The 23,784-nt window shown below is 41.5% G+C and overlaps 1 protein-coding gene across 5 annotated transcripts in view; it reads right to left on the bottom strand.

The window, feature by feature from the left end:
* Positions 1-23,742, bottom strand: part of LOC146690352 (abl interactor 2-like) — a 34,852-nt gene extending 11,110 nt beyond the window's left edge. For 3 of the 5 annotated variants that reach the window (XM_085435370.1, XM_085435373.1, XM_085435372.1), the window contains exons 1-5: positions 23,380-23,742; positions 8,271-8,438; positions 3,124-3,300; positions 2,539-2,556; positions 1,827-1,930 (exon numbers count right to left, since the gene is read on the bottom strand). In XM_085435370.1, the coding sequence (XP_085291496.1) occupies positions 1,827-1,930; positions 2,539-2,556; positions 3,124-3,300; positions 8,271-8,438; positions 23,380-23,496 (584 nt within the window). In that variant the 5' untranslated portion in view covers positions 23,497-23,742. The remainder of the gene's footprint in view (positions 1-1,826; positions 1,931-2,538; positions 2,557-3,123; positions 3,301-8,270; positions 8,439-23,379) is intronic. The other 2 variants (XM_085435371.1, XM_085435374.1) reach the window with 1 other exon arrangement.
* Between the last annotated feature and the right edge of the window lie 42 nt (positions 23,743-23,784).

Raw genomic sequence — 23,784 nt, 5'->3', positions numbered from 1 at the left:
TCCCTTCTGCCGGGTCAAATCTGTAATAAGCTTGCAGCAGGACGCTCCATCCTTCCACAAGACACAAACACACACAATCTGCAGCAGTTTCACACATGCACACGACTTATCTCAAAATCAGTTCAGAAAACAACACATCTGTGAGAGCAGATTTATCTTATCAGTCCATTTATATTGAAATTGGGATGCTGTGTAAAAACCACAAATAATCAGAAAGCAGCAATCTGCAAATTTCAAACCAATATTTTATTCACAACGGAGCATATGAAGGAGATTTTACCATTTCATGAAAAATATGGAATCACTAAATATGTCTCCAAACATTGGGGTGGGGGTGAGGGGGCATTAAAGGTATCATTTACTTTTCCAAGTTAGTGGCATTAGAAGGAAAAACAGGAGGAATATTTTTCAACTAATTAGGCAACAGGTCAATAATATACTTGGGAATAAAAGACGGGCAGAGGTTAGTATTTCGAAATAATCTTCTTCAATGTAAAATTACAAAGACTTGAGTATTTCATCATTTACAGCAGCGGTCCCCAACCCCCGGGCCTCGGACCGGTACCGGTCCGTGAGTCGTTTGGTACCGGGCCGCGAGAGTTGAGGCTCAGGTGTGAAATGTATAGTTTTCAGGGTTTTTATCGGTTCTCAGTGTTATTTTGTTATCGTTTTTATCGTTAACTCTGTCTTCCTGGGTCTTTTCACGTGTCTTTTTTCAGACAAGAATGGGACAACAGCTGGTCTCCTCAGTTCCCAGATGTTTACAGACTGTTGAGGTTGCTACACAATGAAAACAAGTAAACATGGTCCCGTCCCAACTTTTTTCCAAAATGAGCTAAAAAGGCCCAGCAGCGTCTCCACTTTCTGAGAGTGCTCAGGAGGAACAACCTGGAGGAGAGGCTGCTGGTGACATTTTACAGAGCCACCATAGAGAGCATCCTAACGTACGGCATAACAACATGGTATGCAGGGTGCTCAGCTGCGAACAGGAAAGTACTGCAGAGGGTCATCAACACAGCCCAGAAGATCACTGGCTGCTCTCTGCCCAGCCTGGAGGTCACTGCAAACTCTCGGTACCTCAGCAGAGCTGGCAATATCATCAAGGACCACTCTCACCCCAGCAACCAACTGTTTGAACTATTACCGTCAGGCCGACGGTACAGGTCACATAAAACCAGGACAAACAGATTCAGGGATAGCTTCTTTCCCAGAGCTATCACCGTAGTAAATAAGCACAAAAACAATTGAACCTATTCCATACCGTCACTGTCATTATATTATGCTGCTATTCATACTGTCATTATATTAATGCTGCTATCCTGTATATATTGTACATACTATTGTTTGAGTACTTACGATTGGTTTTTTTTGTACTTTTTATATTTTACATTTATATTTATTATTGAAACTTGCACCAAGGGAGTGGCACTCCAATTTCGTTGTACTCTGTACAATGACAATAAAGGCTATTCTATTCTAATATTTTTCATGAAATAGAAAATGGTCACAGTTTAAACATCTGCTATGTTTTATATGTTCTACTGAGAAAAAAAAATGGGGTTATGAGATTTGCAAATAAATGCATTCTGTTTTTGTTTACATTTTACGCAGCGTCACAACTTTTCCAAAATTGGATTTTATCCCATGGAGGCCATACTACTCACACATTTAAGAAAAAAAATTGAGACAAATACTCAAGTTCCAATAAATACACAGAACATTCACTTATATTAAACCATGGAAGCACAAAGGATAAGACAAGGTGAATACTAGTAAGGGAAAGAAGATACACATGTGGGAGTGTTGGTGCTAGGCTGTGTACATACCCCAAGATGCCCTTGCCTGCCCTTGGAGGGCTGGGCGGTTTTTGAGTGGGAGGGTTGGACCGAGACAGACCCGCTCCAAGTTTCATGTTCGGCTGACCATTCACCTGTGAGAACAAACCGTGTTAATGCTCAGCGCTCAGCTCAGGCCTTTCACAGAGCCAACATATCAGTAGCTAGCCAAAACAACATCACCCCTGTGTAGCTCACCCCATTCTGCTGAAACAGCTTTAAAACATCAGGTCCTAGAGTCCACCTCTACCGTGTCCTATGATACTGGGTAGAATGATTTATAAGTCCTTTAAGACCTTCAGGACTCATTCGAACATGTTCCAACACTAGCTGTCACTTCACGGTTGGACAGCAGGCAGGCTGTGCATTAAATAATACATTTATGAAAGGCACAGAACTCATTAACCAGGCTGCTATGATTTTTATATGAGAACTTATTAAGCATTCAATAGATTTTTATGATCAGGTGAAAATTGGCATGAAGAAAGGGGGCTGAGTGTAAAGAGACAGAGGGAGGAAGAGGAAGCTGATTCTAGCATATTTTGCTGCTTGGTTTGTTGACCACTGCAGTAATAGCACAGTAGTCACTTTCTTAGATCATTACTGCATTTATTGCTTTTCTAACGGCATTTTCCACATTACACAATTTCCTTCATTTATCACACACACTTCTAATCTGTGTAGGTGTTTTGTGCATCCTTACCTTGAACCTCAGCAACCACTTAATATGCCAATGACAGCAAATAGAAGAGAAAAGAAGAGACAGGGTAGTCTAAAGGTTAGTTACAGTGCAACAGTGCCATGCGAATACCAGCAGCCATTAGAGACAAAGGGCAGAAATACAGATGAAGAAGAGCTGGTGGACAGAAAAGTGAGGAGGAGGAGTGCAGTTAAAGAAATAATGGTGAAAGCACAATGCCTAGATAATTATTGCTACTTATCCTAAATAAAAACTATTTATTTACAAGTGCACACTCTACATGCTTAGAGAAAAACCGCGGCTCACTCAGTTATACACATAAACATGCAATTTCTATCCAATTCTTTTTAAAGAGATTTTTAAAAATGGATTTCTTATTAATAGATATGCAAACCTGGTACAGAGATATTCATTCAAGAGTTTACTAATGCTTGCAATACATAAAAAAAGAAGAGTAAAATAGAAAAGGTGGTACATGCACATGCTTGAGTGCATGGATGAGAATCTGTGTAATCATTTATAAACACTTGAATATGCGAGTTCATATAAACGGATGTTATTATATTCCCTCCTCATTACTCTGCCTACCTTGACTCCATGGCCAATGTCATCCAGGACGCTGTAGTCGATGGGCTTCCTGATGTAGCGCACTGGCCTCTCTGGATTGGCTGGAGCTACAATTTTATGAGCGCGAGACGTGTTTTTATTGGTGGTCAGGATGCCGATCTCCCGCCTCGCTACCTTCTCCTTGTGAATGTCAACGGTCTGGAAGAAGAAAAATGAAGGACAAGCAAATTAAGAAAAAAAAAAAATAAAAAATAGCACTCATTTTAATGTGTCAGTGCTCCAAACTGAAAAGTGGAATATAAATGAATTGCTCCGGTGTGGACGCAGCTTAAGCTAGTAGCACCAACATAAATGCAATACCAGTGAGTTTAGCTGAGGTTGATGAGAAGGAAAGGTTAGAAGAAACTTTTTAAAATAGCTCTATAAATTATTATTATCACTTTGACCTTCAGATAATTCTATTGACCTTGAAGGAGAGGTCAGAGGTCAAATGTGACATATTTAAAATTTTTTATATGACACTTTCTATATGTTGACAACATACAAGACACTTGTAAGACTTCTAAGTTCTAAGGCTTTTTGTCCATTTTTGACCAATAAACCTTAAGCTGACCTTCAAAACCTTGGTGGATATGAGAAAAACTTTAATACAATATTGTGGCTCAAGAGTTGGGAGTTCGCCTTGTAATTGGAAGGTTGCTGGTTCGAGCCCCGGCTTGGACAGTCTCGGTCGTTGTGTCCTTGGGCAAGACACTTCACCCGTTGCCTACTGGTGGTGGTCAGAGGGCCCGGTGGCGCCAGTGTCCGGCAGCCTCGCCTCTGTCAGTGCGCCCCAGGGTGGCTGTGGCTACAATGTAGCTGCCATCACCAGTGTGTGAATGTGTGTGTGAATGGGTGGATGACAGGATGTGTAAAGCACTTTGGGGTCCTTAGGGACTAGTAAAGCGCTATATAAATACAGGCCATTTATTACAATGAGCGTACTCTACACACCTACAAAGTTCTATCAGTATTCATTCAAAGCTTTTCCAGCTATCATGTTTATAAAGGGAATAAAAAGCATGGATCCAGCGTTTTACCAAATACATAACCTCCTTGGCAGAGGTAACAATCACAATCAATCACGTTTAAATGGGAGCTTTGAAAAAAATAACTCAGGATTAAAACTTTGACATTAACATTTTTCTCTGCTAAATTAAGCTTCTTGTTTAATTAAGATGTTGATGCATGATGAGCGTCATTCTTAAGCAAGTGCAAACTTCATGTAGCATATTTCCCCTTGTTGAGTGAGGGACATACTCATTACATGTTTTAGTCTAGAACAGAAACCTGTACACTCCTGTGTGTATTAGAAGTGCACCACAGTGATGGTGTCCTGAATCGCTTTGGTCCTGGATGTTCCTTTCACTTCAAAATTATTACTGGAAACACTGATCATACGCTGCTCGCTCTAGTGCTCCATTAATCACAGCCTTCCAACAGCGTGCAGCGCGTGTCTTTACTTTAATCCCTCAGAAGGCTGCAATGTATTTCGCAAACAATAATTCTTATTGTTTTAAACAGCTGCTGCATGGCCACTGGGTCCCATGTGTGGTCCAAGTGAAGTTGAATTATATGAGCTGCATGCAGCCACTAAGAGAAATAAACAGACACCGAGTTCACAGTGTCCTTGCAGATCAGCCCGAGCAGCTTCTGACCAAACAGTGAAGTTAATGCTCACATAATGGTCTTGGGCCTTCTTATCTCTCAGATCTGCTTTTACCATACGAACCCTCACGGACCCTGAGGTCCTCTGGTACTGGCCTTTTGATTGTCCCTAAAGTCAGGACACATACTCACGGAGAGGCAGCTTTTCAGTGGTATGGTCCTCGTCTGTGGAACAGCCTGCCGGAGGAGCTCAGGGCCGCAGAGAACGTACATGTTTTTAAGAACAGGCTCAAGACCCACCTTTTTAATTTAGCTTTTACTTAGCGTTTATTTATTTTTTATGCTTATTTATTCTATCCTGTTATTCTATTATTAATTTAGGATTTACCTAATATTTTTAGATTTTATTCTTATTCATTTTTTAATCTTCTTACTCTATTTATATTTATATTGTATCCTGTTCTTATTTATTTTATCATTTTACCCTGTATATATTGTATTGCGTCATATCTCCAGTGTTTCCTCGGAGGGCGCTCTCTGCACCGGGGCTGCTGGGTCTCTGGGGTCCTCTCAGCCTGGTTGGGGGGCTCCTTGGCCTCCCTCCTGCTGTGTGCCCAGCCCGGAGGCTGCGGTCTGTGACCGGCTCCCAGTGCAGACGGCTCTCTGTTATAATGTTTCCTCACTTGGCTCATGCGAGCCCAGCCCAATTTTTACTCTTTAAGTGTGCGCGTGTGTGTATGTGTGTGTGGGTGGGGGTGGGGGGATATATGTGTATTGAGAGTGTGGGGAGTGAGTTGGAGGGTGGGGTGGGCTGCTTTTAACTATGTAAAGCACTTTGTGCTACATTTTTTCTGTATGAAAAGTGCTTTATAAATAAAGATTGATTGATTGATTGATGACAGGTTTATGGCATCTCCTCTCTGACACATACACAGAAGAAACACTGCAGCGCCACAGCCGAGACAGAGAACCCAAGTGGTTAAAGGAAAGTGTTTTTCTAGATATGACAACAGCTTTCAAAACTTTGGCAGGTGGAGAGCCATGAAGAAACCTGTTAAAAGAAGTTGAAGAGAAGTGCTCCTGTGTACCACCTGGTTGTTTTAAGCACAGACTGTGCAATGGAATAAAGAACAAGCTAACACGAGAGCTGTCTGTGTGTAGATAAAATGATTGTTTAATTTTTAAACATGAAGTTTTGAAACTTTGCTGCAGGCTGACAGCAGCTGCCTCCTCTCTCCAGAACAATGACACTTACAGCCTGGAGGGGGATACTTAAAGAGAGAAATGCCATTTATTCCACTACACTACTAAACTTATCCTAATTATTTTGCAGATTTAGACTCATAATACAAACTCAAATTGTCATGCTGCATGCGAAAACCAGGCTAAAGCCCAACATTCTTATTTTTTAAATTTGTTTTGGAAAAGGTGATAAATAACAATATGTGTTATTGCAATACTCAGCATATCGCAAAATGCTAAAAATCCCCACAATCGCATTGTGAGTGAAGTATTGTGTGTGTGGGGTGTTGGGTAAGTCCCACCTCTTGTCAAGAGGTTTGTTGGTTTATTTATTTGCAGTTATAGTCCAGCGAGGTTAATCTACATTGTAGTGACAGCTTTGAGAGTCATCTGCACACTGTGAAGTTGAGATAATTGTTTGGCTCAGTCTGCATTTCTCGATGGCTTTTCCCAGGCTAAGTAGAAGTCTACTAATAAATTATGCTGTATTATGACAGATTACACTCTCCAGCAGTATATTATGTAGTAGCCAGTTTTTTCAAAGGTCAGTAAAAGTGTATTTGATTGTTTTAGAGCAGAGATGAGGAACTTCCACGCCAATAAAAACAGAGCATCCGGCCTGCGCTACGAGCACGCCGGGACATCTCTGCCTCACCTTCCACGACTCCTATCGGCCGCTGCAGCATGCAAATGCAAAATGGATTTTTTAAAGATCATCTCAGTGCAATTCCTCACCGCATGAAGCGTTCGCCTACACAACAGATGTGACTGTGTCTCACAGAACAGAAAGCGGCAATTATGACATGCGACCACAGCCTGGCCCGATATAACAGGGACAGAAGCATCTCATTATTTCTGCTTACAGAGCATTCCGATTATACTAATTATTCGGAGGTCCGACGAGGAGAATGGAGCCCCTGTACCACTGAAAACTACGATTATTCCTCAAAGCACAGAATTGCTCTGTGAAGAGACTGTTGAGGATTTAAACACTCAGTGAATGAAAATAGCTCTTTTCTCAATAGAGTGCACTGAGCGACGTGTCAGCTCAGAGTTTTTCTAGGAACAGGAATAAGTTGGACACAGCTGCAGTGTGAGATGTGTGGGTGCAGAGTGTTGTGTAAGCCTGATCGGATCCCTGGCAGCACCACACACTTTCACTTCACTGTTGGGTGCAATCACACTTACAGGTGGTTTTATTCATCCAAGCAGCTGACAGAAACAAAATTAGAGCTCTGTGTTCTTTGTCCTCCAACAGTTAGGACATAGTGATTACTGTTCATTTACTATAGCATCCAATATTACTGTAAGTCATGTAAACAAGATTAAAAGAACCCCTGCAGGAGAAACAGGAACACTGGTATCACATTTTAGAGTCTTCGTGGATTTGACGGTGATCGTACACAGAATTACGTTTGCATAGAGTATTAACCTGGTTCGAAAACACCCCGTCTCCATGATTCCAACATTACCCATTAACATTTAAAGGTACAAGTGTTTTTCACTTCACAGACAGAGCCGAACAGTGCACAGTGGCCTTTTAACGCTTCTCTGAAAACAGCTCCCTGCTGCTGCTGAAAAAGATGTTCTTATGCCGATAGAGTGAAACAAACGCGGTTTGAAGTTGTAGTCAGACAGCCAAACCCTGAGCTGAAGCTCATTATAAAACTCAAAGCAAAGAGGAGCCGCACACTCTCTCTACAGAGACACCATAAACATTGTGTCTATGTTTTCATTGCATACACCATCATAAAAAATACTGATTTAAAGATTGTTTGATGCTTTAACCCTGAACCCTAAAAAAACATTACCAATCAAAGCCTGTTTATCTTAGTATAGTGTGTACAGAAAAAAAAAGGGCTAGTTTCTCCACCATCGCCACTTTCTGCTAATAATTTGACCTCTTTTCACTATGTTACTGCTGAACATTCTGCATTTTTGCCTCCTATTTGTAAACACAAACTCCTCCTGGGCTGCTGAACATAAATGCATTCATACATGATTGCATGTTCTGTTCTTTCATTTAGGAGCCCTCTTGCGGGTGTGTATAATTTTGTGCATTGTGTGTACCAGTGTCTTTGTATATGGGCCTTCCTGCTCACAAACTTCATATTTTAGATCATGTTTACAGTTTGAAACCTTCAGCGTGCCTCTGGACGCCTGACTTGGATAACAAAGGCAGTGCGAGGAGGAATTTTCATTAAACGTCATCCCTCACACGTACAAAGCGGCTGTTTAATCCTCTAAGAAGAAATGAGAACATTCAAAGTTCAGCGGACCTGTGAAATGTGGTTGACGGAGCTCTCCATGCGGCGGAGTTGTGAGGCCTGGATGTCCAGCATCTGCAGCACATTGTTGGCCAGCGTGTTGATGAGGTAGGCGACGCTGGCCAGAGACTGTGTGGTGTAGCTCTTTGTTTCCTCCAGCGCCCGCTCCTTGTCTGCAGACTGCGGGGAGAGAGGAGACAGATTCAGGACAGGAGTCACAGAGTGCAACCATTTTACTCACAGACACAGAAAAATGAAGCTTGGAAATGAGAAATATCACACGAACGTGGGGCTGATAAAGCGGATGAGGATTTTTCAGACTAGAAATGTTCTATTACATGCCTTGCTTGCCCAGTCATGCTCAGGTGGACCTCGTTTGGCTAACTCCCTACTTAGTATGAATTTATGACGTGAATAATTGTAGTTGATCTGTGAAGCCTAGTTTGCAGCAAATCAATGAAATACCACAAAAATAGTGAGAAATGTCAAAACTAGTCCTCACAGTAACAGACATACACATGAATAAAACCTTTATGATTTCTGCTGGAATGTCACAGTCAGCATTTTATCGAGAGAAGCTGGCAGAATGTGTGTGTGTTTGCATGACTGCACGTGTCAGCATGCATCAGCAACTACATGTGTGAGTTCACATGTGTACTGTATGTATAAAGAGAGTGTGTGCATGCTTGTAAATCTCTGTGAGGACCAACATGTGATTTATAACTTAGGATCGAGGACATATGTGGGAAGTGAGGTCATTTTGGCTGTTCCTCACTTTTAAAATACGCCCTCCAACTGATCGGGGGATTTATAATTTATGTTATATAAAGGTCAGTGTTGAGCTGAGGGGCAAGGGAATTATGGTCCCCACGACTACAGAAAGCCCAACATGTGTGTGTATAATTGCTGAAACACAATGTAGGTCAGTGCAAACTCATTCACGCCCGAGGTTGACAAGAAACACACTGACATCTATGTGTGCCTCTGTGTTACACACGTACTCTCACACACACACAAACTACACACTTATAGAGACTTGAAATACATTATCAATAGACAACACCAACGGAAACACACACAAAGAGTTTGTGTCATAGGTTTAGATGACCCAGAGCCCTACATTCAGTCGCAGAGTCTAAACCATTAAAACTTCTTCAGTGACATAATTAAAGAAAACACTGAGAAGTGGTGTCACGAATCTCAAAGCAAACCAGCAAGTGCTTCACCAAGTCAGAGACACAATGCTGCATTTAAAGTCGCTATTGTTACAGCGTAAAAACAAAAACCGCACGCCGACGTCATAATAAACTATGTGTGAGAGCAGAGCAAAAAGAAAAGAGAACAGCAGGTGTTACAGAGGCTCAAGCGGTGACCTCTGCCCTCAGCGAGCTGTGCAGCACTTTCCAGCTGTTTTAGGTGACGCCTGCTGTGACGGCTCAGCTCAGTGTTTTAACACTTCGAAGAGCACAGTGAGATTTTATTTTCATATTTTACATACCAAATGGGTAGACAGAGAACTTGTAGCAAGTTCTATTTTTTCAACATTATATTTTTGTCACCGCGAGGGCTCGAATTCTCTGCCGTCTGCCTTATTAATGCTTCATGTGCTGATTCTAGGAATCTGGCAGTCTATTTGATTTATGAGACATAACATTTCTACATAAAGGTTGTGGACATCCCAGTGTAGTGTAATGGTGATCTTGTTTAGTGTTATCTGCTTAAATCAGGTCAGAATACACAGTGTAACAGTAACTGATTATCAGCAGTATGTCGAGGCTGCAGATGTCTGCACACTAAATTTATCACTGCTCCTCATTTCATCCATCACTCCATCCATGCATTTTCAATTGCTTATCCAGATCCAGATCCAGAGGCATTCCCAAGCCAGCTGTCCCCACTCCCATGCCCCCACACCTTGATAGGGAACAATGATATTTTAATTACTCTTAATTAAATTCCTAAAAATGTATTACAGTGATTTGTTTTAAAAAAAAAAAAAAAAAAAAAAAAATCAATCAAAATTTATTTATATAGCACATTTTAAAGGCTGAAGTACACAAAAGTGCTTTCCAGTAAAATCATGATACAGATAAAAATCACAATATAAAATATAAATTACAGATATAAAATAATTACATAATCGAAATGCAAAGCCAGATGTAAATTACCCTAATTAGCCTTGAATGCCAGGTTAAACAAGTACGTTTTTAGACGTGATTTAAAAGATTGAATAGAATCTGATGCGCGAATATGAAGAGGAAGAATATTCCATAACCTGGGTGCGGCAAAGGCAAAGGCACGGCCTCCTCTGGTCTTCAGCAGAGACCTAGGTTGCACTAAGAGCAGTTGGCCCGATGATCTTAGTGCTCTCTTAGGGCTATACAGACAGAGGAGATCAGCTAGGTAGTCAGGTGCCATATTATTTAGGATTTTATAAGTAAACAATAAAATTTTAAAATCAATTCGATATTTAATAGGAAGCCAATGTAAGTTGGCCAGAACAGGGGTGATAGAATCATACTTTCTAGTGCCTGTTAAGAGACGTGCTGCAGCATTTTGGACCAGCTGCAATCGCTGAAGGAGGGAAGATTGTAGGCCCAAGTAGAGAGAATTACAATAATCTAGTCTTGAAGTGATGAAAGCATGAATGAGTTTCTCCAGATCGTTGCGTGGTATATAAGGTTTAGCCTTAGAAATTAGGCGTAGTTGGTGGAAGCTGGTTTTTACCACAGTAGACACCTGTTTATCTAGTTTGAAGGAACTATCCATGGAAACTCCAAGATTCCTAGCAGCATCAGTGAGGTGGTTAGCAACAGGCCCAAGTGTACCAGTCAGTTGCCCCAGAGGCATATTTCTATCAAAAACAATCATTTCTGTCTTCTTTTCATTTAAAGTAAGAGAGTTACGTGATAACCAGTCTTTGACATCCCTCAGACAATCAAACAGAAGCTGTAGTGAAGATGAAACATCCCCAGTCAAGTGGAGGTAGATTTGAATATCATCAGCATAGCAGTGAAAAGAGACATTATGTTTTTCAAAAATGGAGCCCAAGGGCAACATGTACAGAGAAAACAACACAGGACCCAGTACCGAGCCCTGGGGCACACCACAGCAACAAAGGGCAGAAGAAGAGGAATGTTTTCCCATCATGACAGAGAACGACCTCTCAGAAAAATATGATTTAAACCATGAGAGAACATTTCCTTTAAGGCCTGCTACTTGTTCTAAGCTTGCCAAAAGAATATCATGGTCAACCGTGTCAAAGGCTGAAGTCAAATCTAATAGAACTAAGACCGCAGAGCGCCCGGAGTCAGCGATTAGAAGGAGGTCATTGAAGACTCTTAGTAGGGCAGTTTCGGTGCTGTGACGCGGTTTAAAATCCAGACTGGAATTTATCACTTATACCGTTTCTCTCTAAATGGGTCTGTAGTTGCTGAAGCACTATTTTCTCTAAAATGTTTGACATGAAAGGGAGTTTAGAAATCTGCCTGTAATTTGCTAGAGTGTTATGATCAAGGCTGCTTTTCTTGATAACAGGTTGCACGACTGCATGTTTAAAGACAGTCGGAACACAGCCAGATAACAGTGATGAGTTAAAAATAAGATACAGGACCCGATTGTATTCAATCCATCCTTAATGATACGAGAAGGAATAATGTCATGCAGAGAATTTGAGCTTCTCAGGTTATTAATTATTTCATTTAAAGTCGAGAACGACACAGGTTCAAACTGTTGAAAAACCGTTGACCATTCGGAAACTGGGGCTTGATTTACTACCGGAGAATGTGGGGCCCTTAACACTGAGATCTTATCTATAAAATGATTTAGAAATTTTTCACAGAGGGTCAGGGAGGCATCCATCGAAACATCAGAGCAAGGATTAACCACTGAGTTAAAGATTTTAAACAGAAATAGTCACCACCTTTTTTTGACTGAAGCGGTTTTCAAACACGCACTGCAGCACTGACCTTTTCTAGCACTTATCTGAGAGCACAAATATTGGTTTCAGTCAGATGTGGTGTTAAACGGTTTTTCACCTGCCAGCTTGGGGCATGTCTGATGGCACCAATGTGGGAACTGTACAGACTACATCCAGAAGTGAGAATATGGGAGACAAAGGCTATGTTCACACTGCAGGTGAAAACGCATCAAATCCGACTTTTTTGACCCTATGCGACCCATATCTGATCATGGAATGACAGTGTGAACAGCTCAAATCCGATATTTTCAAATCCGACCTGGGTCACTTTCGTATGTGGTACTCAATCCGATACATATCTGATGTTTTAGAAAGCGTCTGCAGTTTGAATGGCCATGTCGCATTAAATCCGTCTTTTACATCACTGACACAAGACAGACGCCAATTATCAGCGCCGGAGAAGACAACATGAACCATCCAGTGTAGATGTCAGTTAAACTGCTGGGAAGACAACGTTGGAGAAACGTGAACATTTTATTTGTACTGCATAATCTGTAGATTCTGACAGAAATCTGCAGCTATCCTTGGAAGCACCGCTCCTCTAAAACAGCAATAAGGTTAATTATTAGGCCATATGTAAATAACAAAATAACTTAAAGCAAAATTGGGAAACGTAAAGTCTGAAACAGTTTGGTCTGGGTCTAAACAGAGCGCGTTGTGTGTGACGTTAGGGCTGTGTGATATGACCAAAATCTCATATCCCGATATAAGACATCTATCGTCCAATAATGATATAAATCACAAAAATTTTACATTTTATGAAAATTCTGTGAATCTCGGGCAGCTCGACTTGCGTGAAGTGTTTCCAGCTGGGTGTCGTGTACCTGGAGTCGAATGTTTTAACCGATGCATGACACTATACATTGTTAGACATAAGTTGTAACGGCCGCTGTTTTCTTTGTGAGTATTTATTACACGGCGTGCTGCGGCGAAAAGCCTGTTCTAACGTTTGAGTCTAAGGTTTATTTTTTAGCACCTGGCGGCTCTTTTTTGCTTCTCATCCGTAAACACTGCATACTCTTTCACGTGATTCAGTTTATTTTGAAAAGTCTCAACAGGATCTTGAGCTTTATTCTGAAAGGTTTATGTGGAAAATAAACAAGCGGACACGCGATGGTTTTACCGTCGTTGTTGCTAACGACAACGCATAAAAACAGGCTCTTGTCCGTCCATAGAGTGGTTATATTAAATATAAGAGAAAGAGAGAACTTTAAGAAATTAACATAGCCACTACAGTGACCATCAGAACGGTGAAAGAATATTGCCATAAACAGTTTATTTTGCGACACAGCTGGGTAGAGCCTAACCCAGCTGTCTTAGGGCAAGAGGCAGGGTACACGCTGGACCAGTCTGTTGCAGGGCTAACACATTGCGACAGACAACCATTCACACACATGGGCGATTTAGAATGACCACATAACCTAAACCGACTAACTGCATGTCTTTGGACTGTGGGAGGAAGCTGAAGTACCCGGAGAGAACCCACACAAACACGGGGGACTCAGGACCTCCTTCTGTGAGGCAATAGTGCTAACCACCGTGCCAGCGAGAGTTTAAAAGAGTGAATAAATTCATAAATTCAGCCCCATTTTTTGAGGAGGTCCATGACAGCAAAAGTCAGCATCCACAAACTTTCTAAGTCTTAATGAAGAACGTAACTTTTGAGTCCAGTCCTTTTTGATAAATATTCTAATTTTTATCTTTGCTTCACTGTCTAATCTACAATCAGCCCGCCTCCTTCCCTATTCTTCCATCCTCTTCTGTCTTAGTCATCTCCCTTTCCTCTCCTCTCCTCCCTCTTTATCACATCATCCTAATATCTCCTATTTTTCTCTCCCTTCGTTCTCATCAGCCATCTGATACCCTGTTAGCAGTGACCTAGTTGGAGGGATGCCTCCTCTGGCCTGAGGCGAAGGCAAAGCAGCACACACTTAGCCGCACACGTAATGATGCTGTTGATGTTATCCCCTCCTCCCTTTTTCCAACTAAGTTCATGTACATAAATCATATCAGACCTATGTAGAATCATAAGCATGCTCTAATTCCCCTGACCTCTTTTTTAATTCATTTATTTTTTTAAACAAAACAGACTCTGGTCTATTAGCCACATTCCTACTGTTAATTATTCTAAGATCAACATTTAAAAACAGCCACAAAGTGTGGCGGCAAATGCTGCTCGTAAATGTCAAGACATCTTAAGAAAAACAGCAGATGGTACAGCCTCCACGGAGCCCTCATCTCCACATCACAGAGTCAGTGTGGGATTACATGAAGAGATAGAAGACACCGAAGACCACAGAAACCCACAGAATAATGGTGGCACCATCTCCAACATCAGCGTAGCCAGTGATTCTGAGATAAGTCAGGACACCAGTGATGAGTACAACGTGCAAAGTAAAGATGGCAACCACTCATGGGAAAGAAGAAAGAAGAAATCCACTCGCTGAAACATGTCCGTTTCTTTGCTCTCTCCTTAAGGCCACCCTCCTTTGGTCAACAGTCTTCCGATTGGCTGTCTCTCACAATCAGAAGGTTTGAAGAGCAGGTAGGAGGGGCTGCTGTGCTCACAGGACTAACTCAATAACAAAAGACACAGTCGGAAACTGTACATCTGCAGCAGTCTGGAAATTTAAAGAAAAATAAGGACAATCATATCCCACATCAGCATCCCACAATACCACCACTTATTCAAGACAAGTACACAACATAAGCTAACACAAGCCAGACTGATGCAGTTGGCAGGGTAAAACCATCCTTACTTGCTTCTTTGTGAATCCCCAGTGATGTAAAAAACTGAGAGCAGTGATCCAGTCGCCAAATGACTGCTGTGCAAAGGTAAATGTGATGTTATACACTTCTTGCCCCTTTATCTCATCCCTTTATTATGTCAGCTCTTAAATAAAAGGGAAAGCCAGAGAGATGGATTTTAACAAACAAACAACTGGGAGAGGTACGACCATGGAAGGAAGTGCAATTCTCTTCGGCTTTGAATCCGTCCCTGCACTACACCGTTTATCTTAAACCAAGCACAGGTTTGTTTGTAGCTTCTGTCAGAGAGAGACAGCCACCAACGGCCAAGAGCCTGCTTTTACCTTACAAGGACAGGTCGCTCTCTGTGTGTACACATACAGGGAGTGCAGAATTATTAGGCAAGTTGTATTTTTGAGGAATAATTTTATTATTAAACAACAACCATGTTCTCAATGAACCCAAAAAACTCATTAATATCAAAGCTGAATGTTTTTGGAAGTAGTTTTTAGTTTGTTTTTAGTTTTAGCTATTTTAGGGGGATATCTGTGTGTGCAGGTGACTATTACTGTGCATAATTATTAGGCAACTTAACAAAAACAAATATATACCCATTTCAATTATTTATTTTTACCAGTGAAACCAATATAACATCTCCACATTCACAAATATACATTTCTGACATTCAAAAACAAAACAAAAACAAATCAGCGACCAATATAGCCACCTTTCTTTGCAAGGACACTCAAAAGCCTGCCATCCATGGGTTCTGTCAGTGTTTTGATCTGTTCACCATCAACATTGCGTGCAGCAGCAACCACAGCCTCCCAGACACGGTTCAGAGAGGTGTACTGTTTTCCCTCCTTGTAAATCTCACATTTGATGATGGACCACAGGTTCTCAATGGGGTTCAGATCAGGTGAACAAGGTGGCCATGTCATTAGTTTTTCTTCTTTTATACCCTTTCTTGCCAGCCACGCTGTGGAGTACTTGGACGCGTGTGATGGAGCATTGTCCTGCATGAAAATCATGTTTTTCTTGAAGGATGCAGACTTCTTCCTGTACCACTGCTTGAAGAAGGTGTCTTCCAGAAACTGGCAGTAGGACTGGGAGTTGAGCTTGACTCCATCCTCAACCCGAAAAGACCCCACAAGCTCATCTTTGATGATACCAGCCCAAACCAGTACTCCACCTCCACCTTGCTGGCGTCTGAGTCGGACTGGAGCTCTCTGCCCTTTACCAATCCAGCCACGGGCCCATCCATCTGGCCCATCAAGACTCACTCTCATTTCATCAGTCCATAAAACCTTAGAAAAACCAGTCTTGAGATATTTCTTGGCCCAGTCTTGACGTTTCAGCTTGTGTGTCTTGTTCAGTGGTGGTCGTCTTTCAGCCTGTCTTACCTTGGCCATGTCTCTGAGTATTGCACACCTTGTGCTTTTGGGCACTCCAGTGATCTTGCAGCTCTGAAATATGGCCAAACTGGTGGCAAGTGGCATCTTGGCAGCTGCACGCTTGACTTTTCTCAGTTCATGGGCAGTTATTTTGCGCCTTGGTTTTTCCACACGCTTCTTGCGACCCTGTTGACTATTTTGAATGAAACGCTTGATTGTTTGATGATCACGCTTCAGAAGCTTTGCAATTTTGAGACTGCTGCATCCCTCTGCAAGATATCTCACTATTTTTGACTTTTCTGAGCCTGTCAAGTCCTTCTTTTGACCCATTTTGCCAAAGGAAAGGACGTTGCCTAATAATTATGCACACCTGATATAGGGTGTTGATGTCATTAGACCACACCCCTTCTCATTAAAGAGATGCACATCACCTAATATGCTTAACTGGTAGTAGGCTTTCGAGCCTATACAGCTTGGAGTAAGACAACATGCATGAAGAGGATGATGTGGACAAAATACTCATTTGCCTAATAATTCTGCACTCCCTGTATATAAGTTAATGGCTTGGGAGGTATTTCTACTTTTAATTATTTTTTTAAATTACTCGATTACATAAAACATACAAGCAGTCTTTGTGCACACTAGAAGAACAATGAGGAACTTTAAAAAAAAGACAATTTGTCAGTTAAAGTCACACAAAGTTTAGTTAAGAGGAAAAAAAACAGTCTATCTCTTTAAATCAGCATCATCAACCCTCTTAACGCTCAGTGAAAGCACTCTTTTTAAATGTCAATACACAGCATCACTGCAGCTTGGTAACAGCTGCTGGGTCAAGCAGTATTAATCACAATGAAATTTTACATTGCTTCTAACGTCTGGTAATATAAATGAGGAAGCATAATCACTTTTGCAGATGAACACTAGTGATTATTATTGATCCTCAATAATGTAAAGAAAACAAAGCCCAAGCAGTAAATAAAATGAATTTGAACTGCACTGAATCCGAATCCACTTGGTCTCACAGTAAGTAAAACATGAATAATAATAAAATGTACAACACACACTTTTCCATCTTGTCTGTCAGCCACTAACACACTGTGATCACAATAATTTCCCCACCTCTTGTGCGACACTCTTAATTAATGGCTGACACATTTTCTCCCAGCTTTATTTCCATTTTAAAGGAATCGACAGCTGACTGGTTGTGATTTTGTTCTTTGTGGCAGTACAAAATGTTACAGGAGTTTTCTCAAACTCCTGCAGGTTAAACTGGGAATACAAACAGCCAGATTTGATTATTTCTGAAGAAAAATGGAAACACAGCTAAGTGCATTTGGCGGAGAAAAAAAAAGACAAAAATCTAAATCTGTAGATCCAACTGTAGAAAAAAAAAAAGCTGAATATTTTCCATTTGTTTACTATACTTGCCACAGATTTAGAATTATTTCATGGAAGTAGTCATTTAAAAATAACCCCGGTGTTTTTGGTGTGAGCCACTTTCTCCAGCTCATCCCGGGGGACGCCACGCATGCATGTGAGATGACAAATCCCCCCCATGGTAATCTGAGGTCTGGCCCCCAATCCCAAACCAGTCCAATGCACCTGGGAGCCATCCAGGTGGCATCCCGGTCAGTAAGTTTGGGCAGTATGACAATATGGCAGTAATGTTACTTAAAAATCCCAGCCGATTTATTAACTACTAGGATTTATTAACGGACATTTTAAACATCATCTTAACAAACCAGGATTTCTGGTGCTAAACTACTTATTTAGCCAACATAAACATTGATTGATTAGGTAACATAAACACCATCATAGTGTAAACCCAGCTGAACTCTCAGGCCAGTGTTAAGGTACCAGAAGCAGACATCACTCTGTTGGACACGTGCTATCACTGAACTGAACTAAATTGATTATGAATAGATTATTGGGAATCAAAGAGTAACACTGTCTCTACATCAGCTGGCATCCAGTTCCACCTGGTCTCCACAGAGGGTAGTCATGTGACCATGCACCAAACGGACACTGACTGTTGTACTGTCCTTCTGAAGTGCCACTGCACAACCTGCACTGCAACAACACATTAATTATACAGTGCTAGCTGAATATCACATAATTATTAGAAAAAGAGAAAAAAACAACTTTTGTTCTATGAGCCTGCATGTATGATCACCTCAGGTTTGCCAAGCTTCTGATCACAAACCCATCTTTCCAAATGTTCAGCGTGTTTCACCCCCGCAGGTGCTGTTCCTGGCATCAGTAATGAAAGTGGAGGCTGATGCACCAATTGCCATGGTTTTCAACCCAAAACACACACACGCACACAGCCATCACCAGAGTATATGTCCAGCTTCCTGCAGTGCTACCATGTGTTTTCAATGAGCAGCAGGAGGTCGAGTTACATTACAACTACCTCTGCTGACAGCTAACCGGTACCAGCTGTGGAGAACCCTGAAGGAACAAAACAGGACAGGACTGTAGTTGGGGCAAGGAGGAGAAACGTGTCTGCACATGCTCAGTTCAGACTCGCTCGGATTCTTTGCTGAAGGCGCTAAACAACCACACATTTTGCAATTTATCTGAAAAAAAAGAAAAGTAGTAACGGCCTGCTTTGCTGCTTTTTTTCTCACCATTTTTCATCATTTTCTCTAATATCTTTTCCTTTGTGTTACAGTAAATATTCCAACAAACTTTCTGTAAAAAAGAAAGCAGCTATTTAAGGCTCTAACTTTCTAGAGTGCAGCTTCAATTTATCTCAGTTTACAAACCTACAGCATTAAGGAGGAGGATGTGTGGGTGGTGTTATATTGAAAACCGGGTCTCCAGCACCTTTGGAAGAGGCAGGAACAGTCATCTCTGCCTTTTTTCCTGACAAAGCTAGGAGTCTGGATGGCTGTTTGAAGTATGAACATCTAAAGTAGGATAGACCATTTCCCTGATTAAAAACTGACCACGTTAATGATCAATAATGATCATTATTATTGATCACAAGAACAGCAAAAATTACTTTTCCCCGATTATTAAAAGGAGCCAACAACTTAAAACTCCACCAATAATGTGTAATTGAAATGCTGTATTATTTAAGGATGTCACATGCATGGCAGCAGAGCATTAAGATCTGCACCACCTGCAAAGCTGTCATATTTTACACATTCTAGTAGTCCCACACAGCTGTGGGCAGTCAGAACAAGAGGCCTCAATAGAGCAGAGCATTAAAATCCACTTTAATTATCACTTTGAGCAGAGGCAGAACAGGAAAGTCAGCACACAAGCTCAGCTCCTGCTGTTTGTGTCTCCTGACATCAGCCTGATATCTGCAGACAGCTGTGAAACTGTGCATACAGGCGGACTCGATAGTTTCATACTCTCCTCCTACTTTGCCTCTTCCAAACATAGTTTTATTAATAAACACAACTAATGACCAGTTTGCAACTGGTTCACATAAGAGATATTTTCAGGTTACATTTGTCATGGAAATCAGTTTTTATACCACATAACAGATTACAAGGTCTTGAATAATCAGGCCCCAGTTTATGTTAAAGACCTCATAGCACCCCATTAGAGCATTTTGCCATCAGACTACTGGCTCAATTGTGGTGCCTAGGATATTTAAAAGTAGAATGGGAGACAGAGCCTTCAGCTTTCCTTTCTGATAAAGCATAAAGTTAGAGCTGGATGAGGTGACCCTGAATCCTTTTAAATAAGGCTAGGCTGCTGTGGGGGTTTCCCATAATGCACTGAGTGTTTTGTCTTCATTTACCTCTTCTCATGCTCTCCGTTTTTATACACCTCTCTGCATTTAGTCATTCATTATTATTAATCTCTGGCTCGCTTCCACAGTGTGTCTTTTGTCTCATCTACCTCCTCTCACCTCCAACCAATCGCAGCAGATGGCTGCCCCACCCTGAGCCTGGTTCTGCTGGAGGTTTCTTCCTCTTAAAAGAGAGTTTTCCCTTTTCACTGTTGCCAAGTGTTTGCTCACAGGTGTTTGTCTGCATGTCAGGATTGTACAAAATAAAATGGGAAGGAGCCCTTGTCCTCCCCACTTCCAGGAAGCCTTTATTTAATGCTCAAAACTGACCACACCCTTGTTCAAAGCCAGGTGTGGTCTATGGTTTGATGTCAACCATAGACGTGCAAAGTTTCATGACTGTATCTTGTACAGTTGCAACATTATGTTACTGAAAATCTCTGTTCACTGGAAACAAATGAACACTCAAAGCACCTTGATGCAGGTAAGGAATCCCAGAAAGTTGATTCTGGATGAAAAGAATAAAGACACTCTGTAACCCTCCCAATCCCACCCCTTAAAAAGCACTAGACTGATTTAAATCTGAATTTGGACCACAAGGATGCCAGGATGTGGCCACATAAGACAAACAACGACTTGACCTGGGTAAACTCTGAATCCAAATATTTAGCCCATAAAACAGGATCAGCACACTGCGCTATTATGTAACAATCACATCATCTGCTGGCTGCATAAATGTAGGCCATCCTCTGGGTACTGAGTTAGCCTTGCTAGGCTCAATCTGAACATGCAGTGTGAGCAGTCTAACGAGCTAAAAAAGACTTTCAGTTTTCCTGAGAAGATGACATGTTACTGCTGATGTGACTGCTAAAATGAGGAAGCTAATGCCAAGCTAGTACAGCGTGAAAACAGGTTGAGAAATAAAAAGGTCAAAGGTTATAAAGGAAGGGAGAAATAGAGAGGAGAAGGAATAAAAGTGGGGAAAAAGAAAGTGCCCTTGTGGTATTCATCAAGTGTAGATGTGCAGAACAAGATTTCTGTGTCGGTCTTCGGTGATGCATCATGTAGCGCCTGTGTGCTTCTGGCCTTTAAAGAAGAAAGACTGTTGTTGCACTTTCACTTGTTGACTGACAGTAAGACTCACACAAACACACGAATCTAAATGAAATGTGGCTATGAACAGGTGTGTATACAGGACCAGCTGAGGAGGAACAGTTGTCCGTAACAGCCTCGCCTGCCCACGTACTCATACACTCTCCGCTAAGCAAGTACGGGGGTGGAGGGATGGCAGCCCAGTACAGCTACTGGTGTCTAACTCACTATCTCACATTCTCAAGAAGCCATCAGTGGATAATGAGTGTTAATTTAACACTAAATTTAAGGGGCTGTATTATGCCCATGACAAATTACTGTGCTATAACACAACAGCCTCGAGTAAGTCGCAGTTGAAAATTGCTGTATGTGCAGTTTAGATCCAACCTTTGCTCGTCACGTCCGGTTTCAATGACATGACAAACATTACGTTTGGGGGGTGGGGGGGAACATCAGCTTGAAAATTCAAAAATAAGACTTCACAAACCAACAGGTGGCATAATGGTAGCTACATCCATCTTTTAGACCAGGGGTGCCCAATCCCGGTCCTCGAGAGCTACCGTCCTGCAGCTTTTAGATGCATCCTTGTTCCCACACACCCGAATCAAATGAATGGCTTGTTATCAGGCCTTTGCCAAACACGATGGCATGCTGAAGAGGTAATCAAACCATTTGATTCAGCTGTGTTGGAGTAGGGATGCATCTAAAAGCTGCAGGATAGTAGCTCTCGAGGACTGGGATTGGGCACCCCTGTTTTAGACCATCCATGGTTTGAAAAGCAGGTGGTGGGCCTTATATGCTTACAGCCAGAAACAAAAATTATGGTTCACATTTGCAGCCTGCATGCATAATGTCAGATAGAAACAGTGTACAAAGTATGTGATAGAACAGGTCTTGCTTGTGGTGTTGTTGGTCCATTTGCCAGCCACAGAGAAGATCCACTCTTGTCCCCTTCCCTTCACAATGTCCACTTGACGCATACGTCGTCCGATTCCATCAACGATGGAAAGAGCAATAAGTGCAAACCCCTTTTCCTCCATGTCATATTTGCATAAATTAGCCTAGAGTTGTGAGCCTGACATGACCATATTTGGGATCTCCGCTGTCACTGACGTCATACAGAGCAAAGAGGAGAAGAAAGTGTCTGAAAAAGAGCATTTCGAGCACTCTAAAGTATGTTTTGAACATACATGGACCTCATGGTCTGAAACTTTGGCCATGTTAATATGAGCATCAACCACTGTAACAGCATTAAAAAAAAAAGCATAATTTGTATCAAGAAAAAGCTGCCAGGTCAATCAGCGAGGATATTAATCATTAGCTGCATCTTCAAGGACAAACGGACTCTATAATGGATAATACTAAAGATTAATCTGATACATTTATTTGTCATAACAGCCGTATTTGCCACTTTGATGGCAAATTGAAACAATGTTTCATTAGGACTGAAACTAACAATTATCTTCAGATTCCCTTAATTCTGCCGGTTATCATTTGATGAAAATAAATAAATAAAAACTGTTTATATATTTTGTTTAAATTATCAGACGAATAGCATTAAAAGTAAATCATAAATCTCAGCAGCGATTTACGGGGCAAGTTATCGGCCACAATCACATACCAGTTAAGCGTCGCGCCAGACTCCCATTAACACATCTCTGCTCAAGCGATTGCCTGTTTACATAAACATCACAAACTTTGCAAGAGACATTTTACTATAAAAACGCAACTCGACAATTAATTCGGCACCCATTCAGTGAACATATTCAAACTTAATCCGGTTAAAGCAAACTTTTAAAACTAACCAAAATCCACCCATCACATTCCCACGGAGTCACGCTCAATCAGAAAACAACACGGTGCTGCGCAAACCACTTGCAAAAGTTGATTTTTCACTAGTAAAGATGTGTTTGAGGATATTTTTTTAAAAAACCGAATTGACCCCGACAACCTTCCTATTCAGGCATCAGCGGGTCAGTGTTTGCATTGAATTCGCTGTGACTTTTCCCCTTTACATAAAAGCCACGGGTAACATAACGGAATCTGGCACGGTCATTCCATCACTCCTCTATCCAAACCGCCTACTCCCAACTGACATTGCCTCGATGTGTCATTTCACCCAACTTATACACTTGCTGCTTAAATATGAGCATGTACCTGGACATAGTTGCTTTCGCAGTACTCCGCGACTCTTTCCAGGTTGGTAAAACTGTCCAACAACGCTCTTCGTCCCGCAGGAATTTCCTCCTCCAGCAGCATCTGCAGCTCCGCCATTTTTACATGGCTTTTACTACACGGCTGCAGCGCGCGCTGAATGGATGGATCCTAGCGCCTTCAGGGGCTGTGCGGAAATCTCATTATTGTGATGGCATGAAGAAAAGTGAGCGAGTGGAAGTGCTCTGAGGGACTACCAGGCACAAGTGTAGAGCCCACAGTCGTAAGGTGGGGCCATGATATTGTTTCGTTTGACTGTTTAACCTTCTTTTTAGGGAATGTTAATCAAAGTCACGCAAAACATCTCGGAAACGACTACAAACTCTTATGAAATACATGCAGGAGGTG

The sequence above is a fragment of the Copadichromis virginalis genome, linkage group LG16, assembly GCF_057382275.1.
Source record: "Copadichromis virginalis isolate Kocher_CV1m ecotype Utaka linkage group LG16, C_Virginalis_male_GT1.1, whole genome shotgun sequence".
In the NCBI taxonomy this organism is placed as follows: Eukaryota; Metazoa; Chordata; class Actinopteri; order Cichliformes; family Cichlidae; genus Copadichromis; species Copadichromis virginalis.
This window is presented reverse-complemented; position numbering and strand designations above follow the sequence as displayed.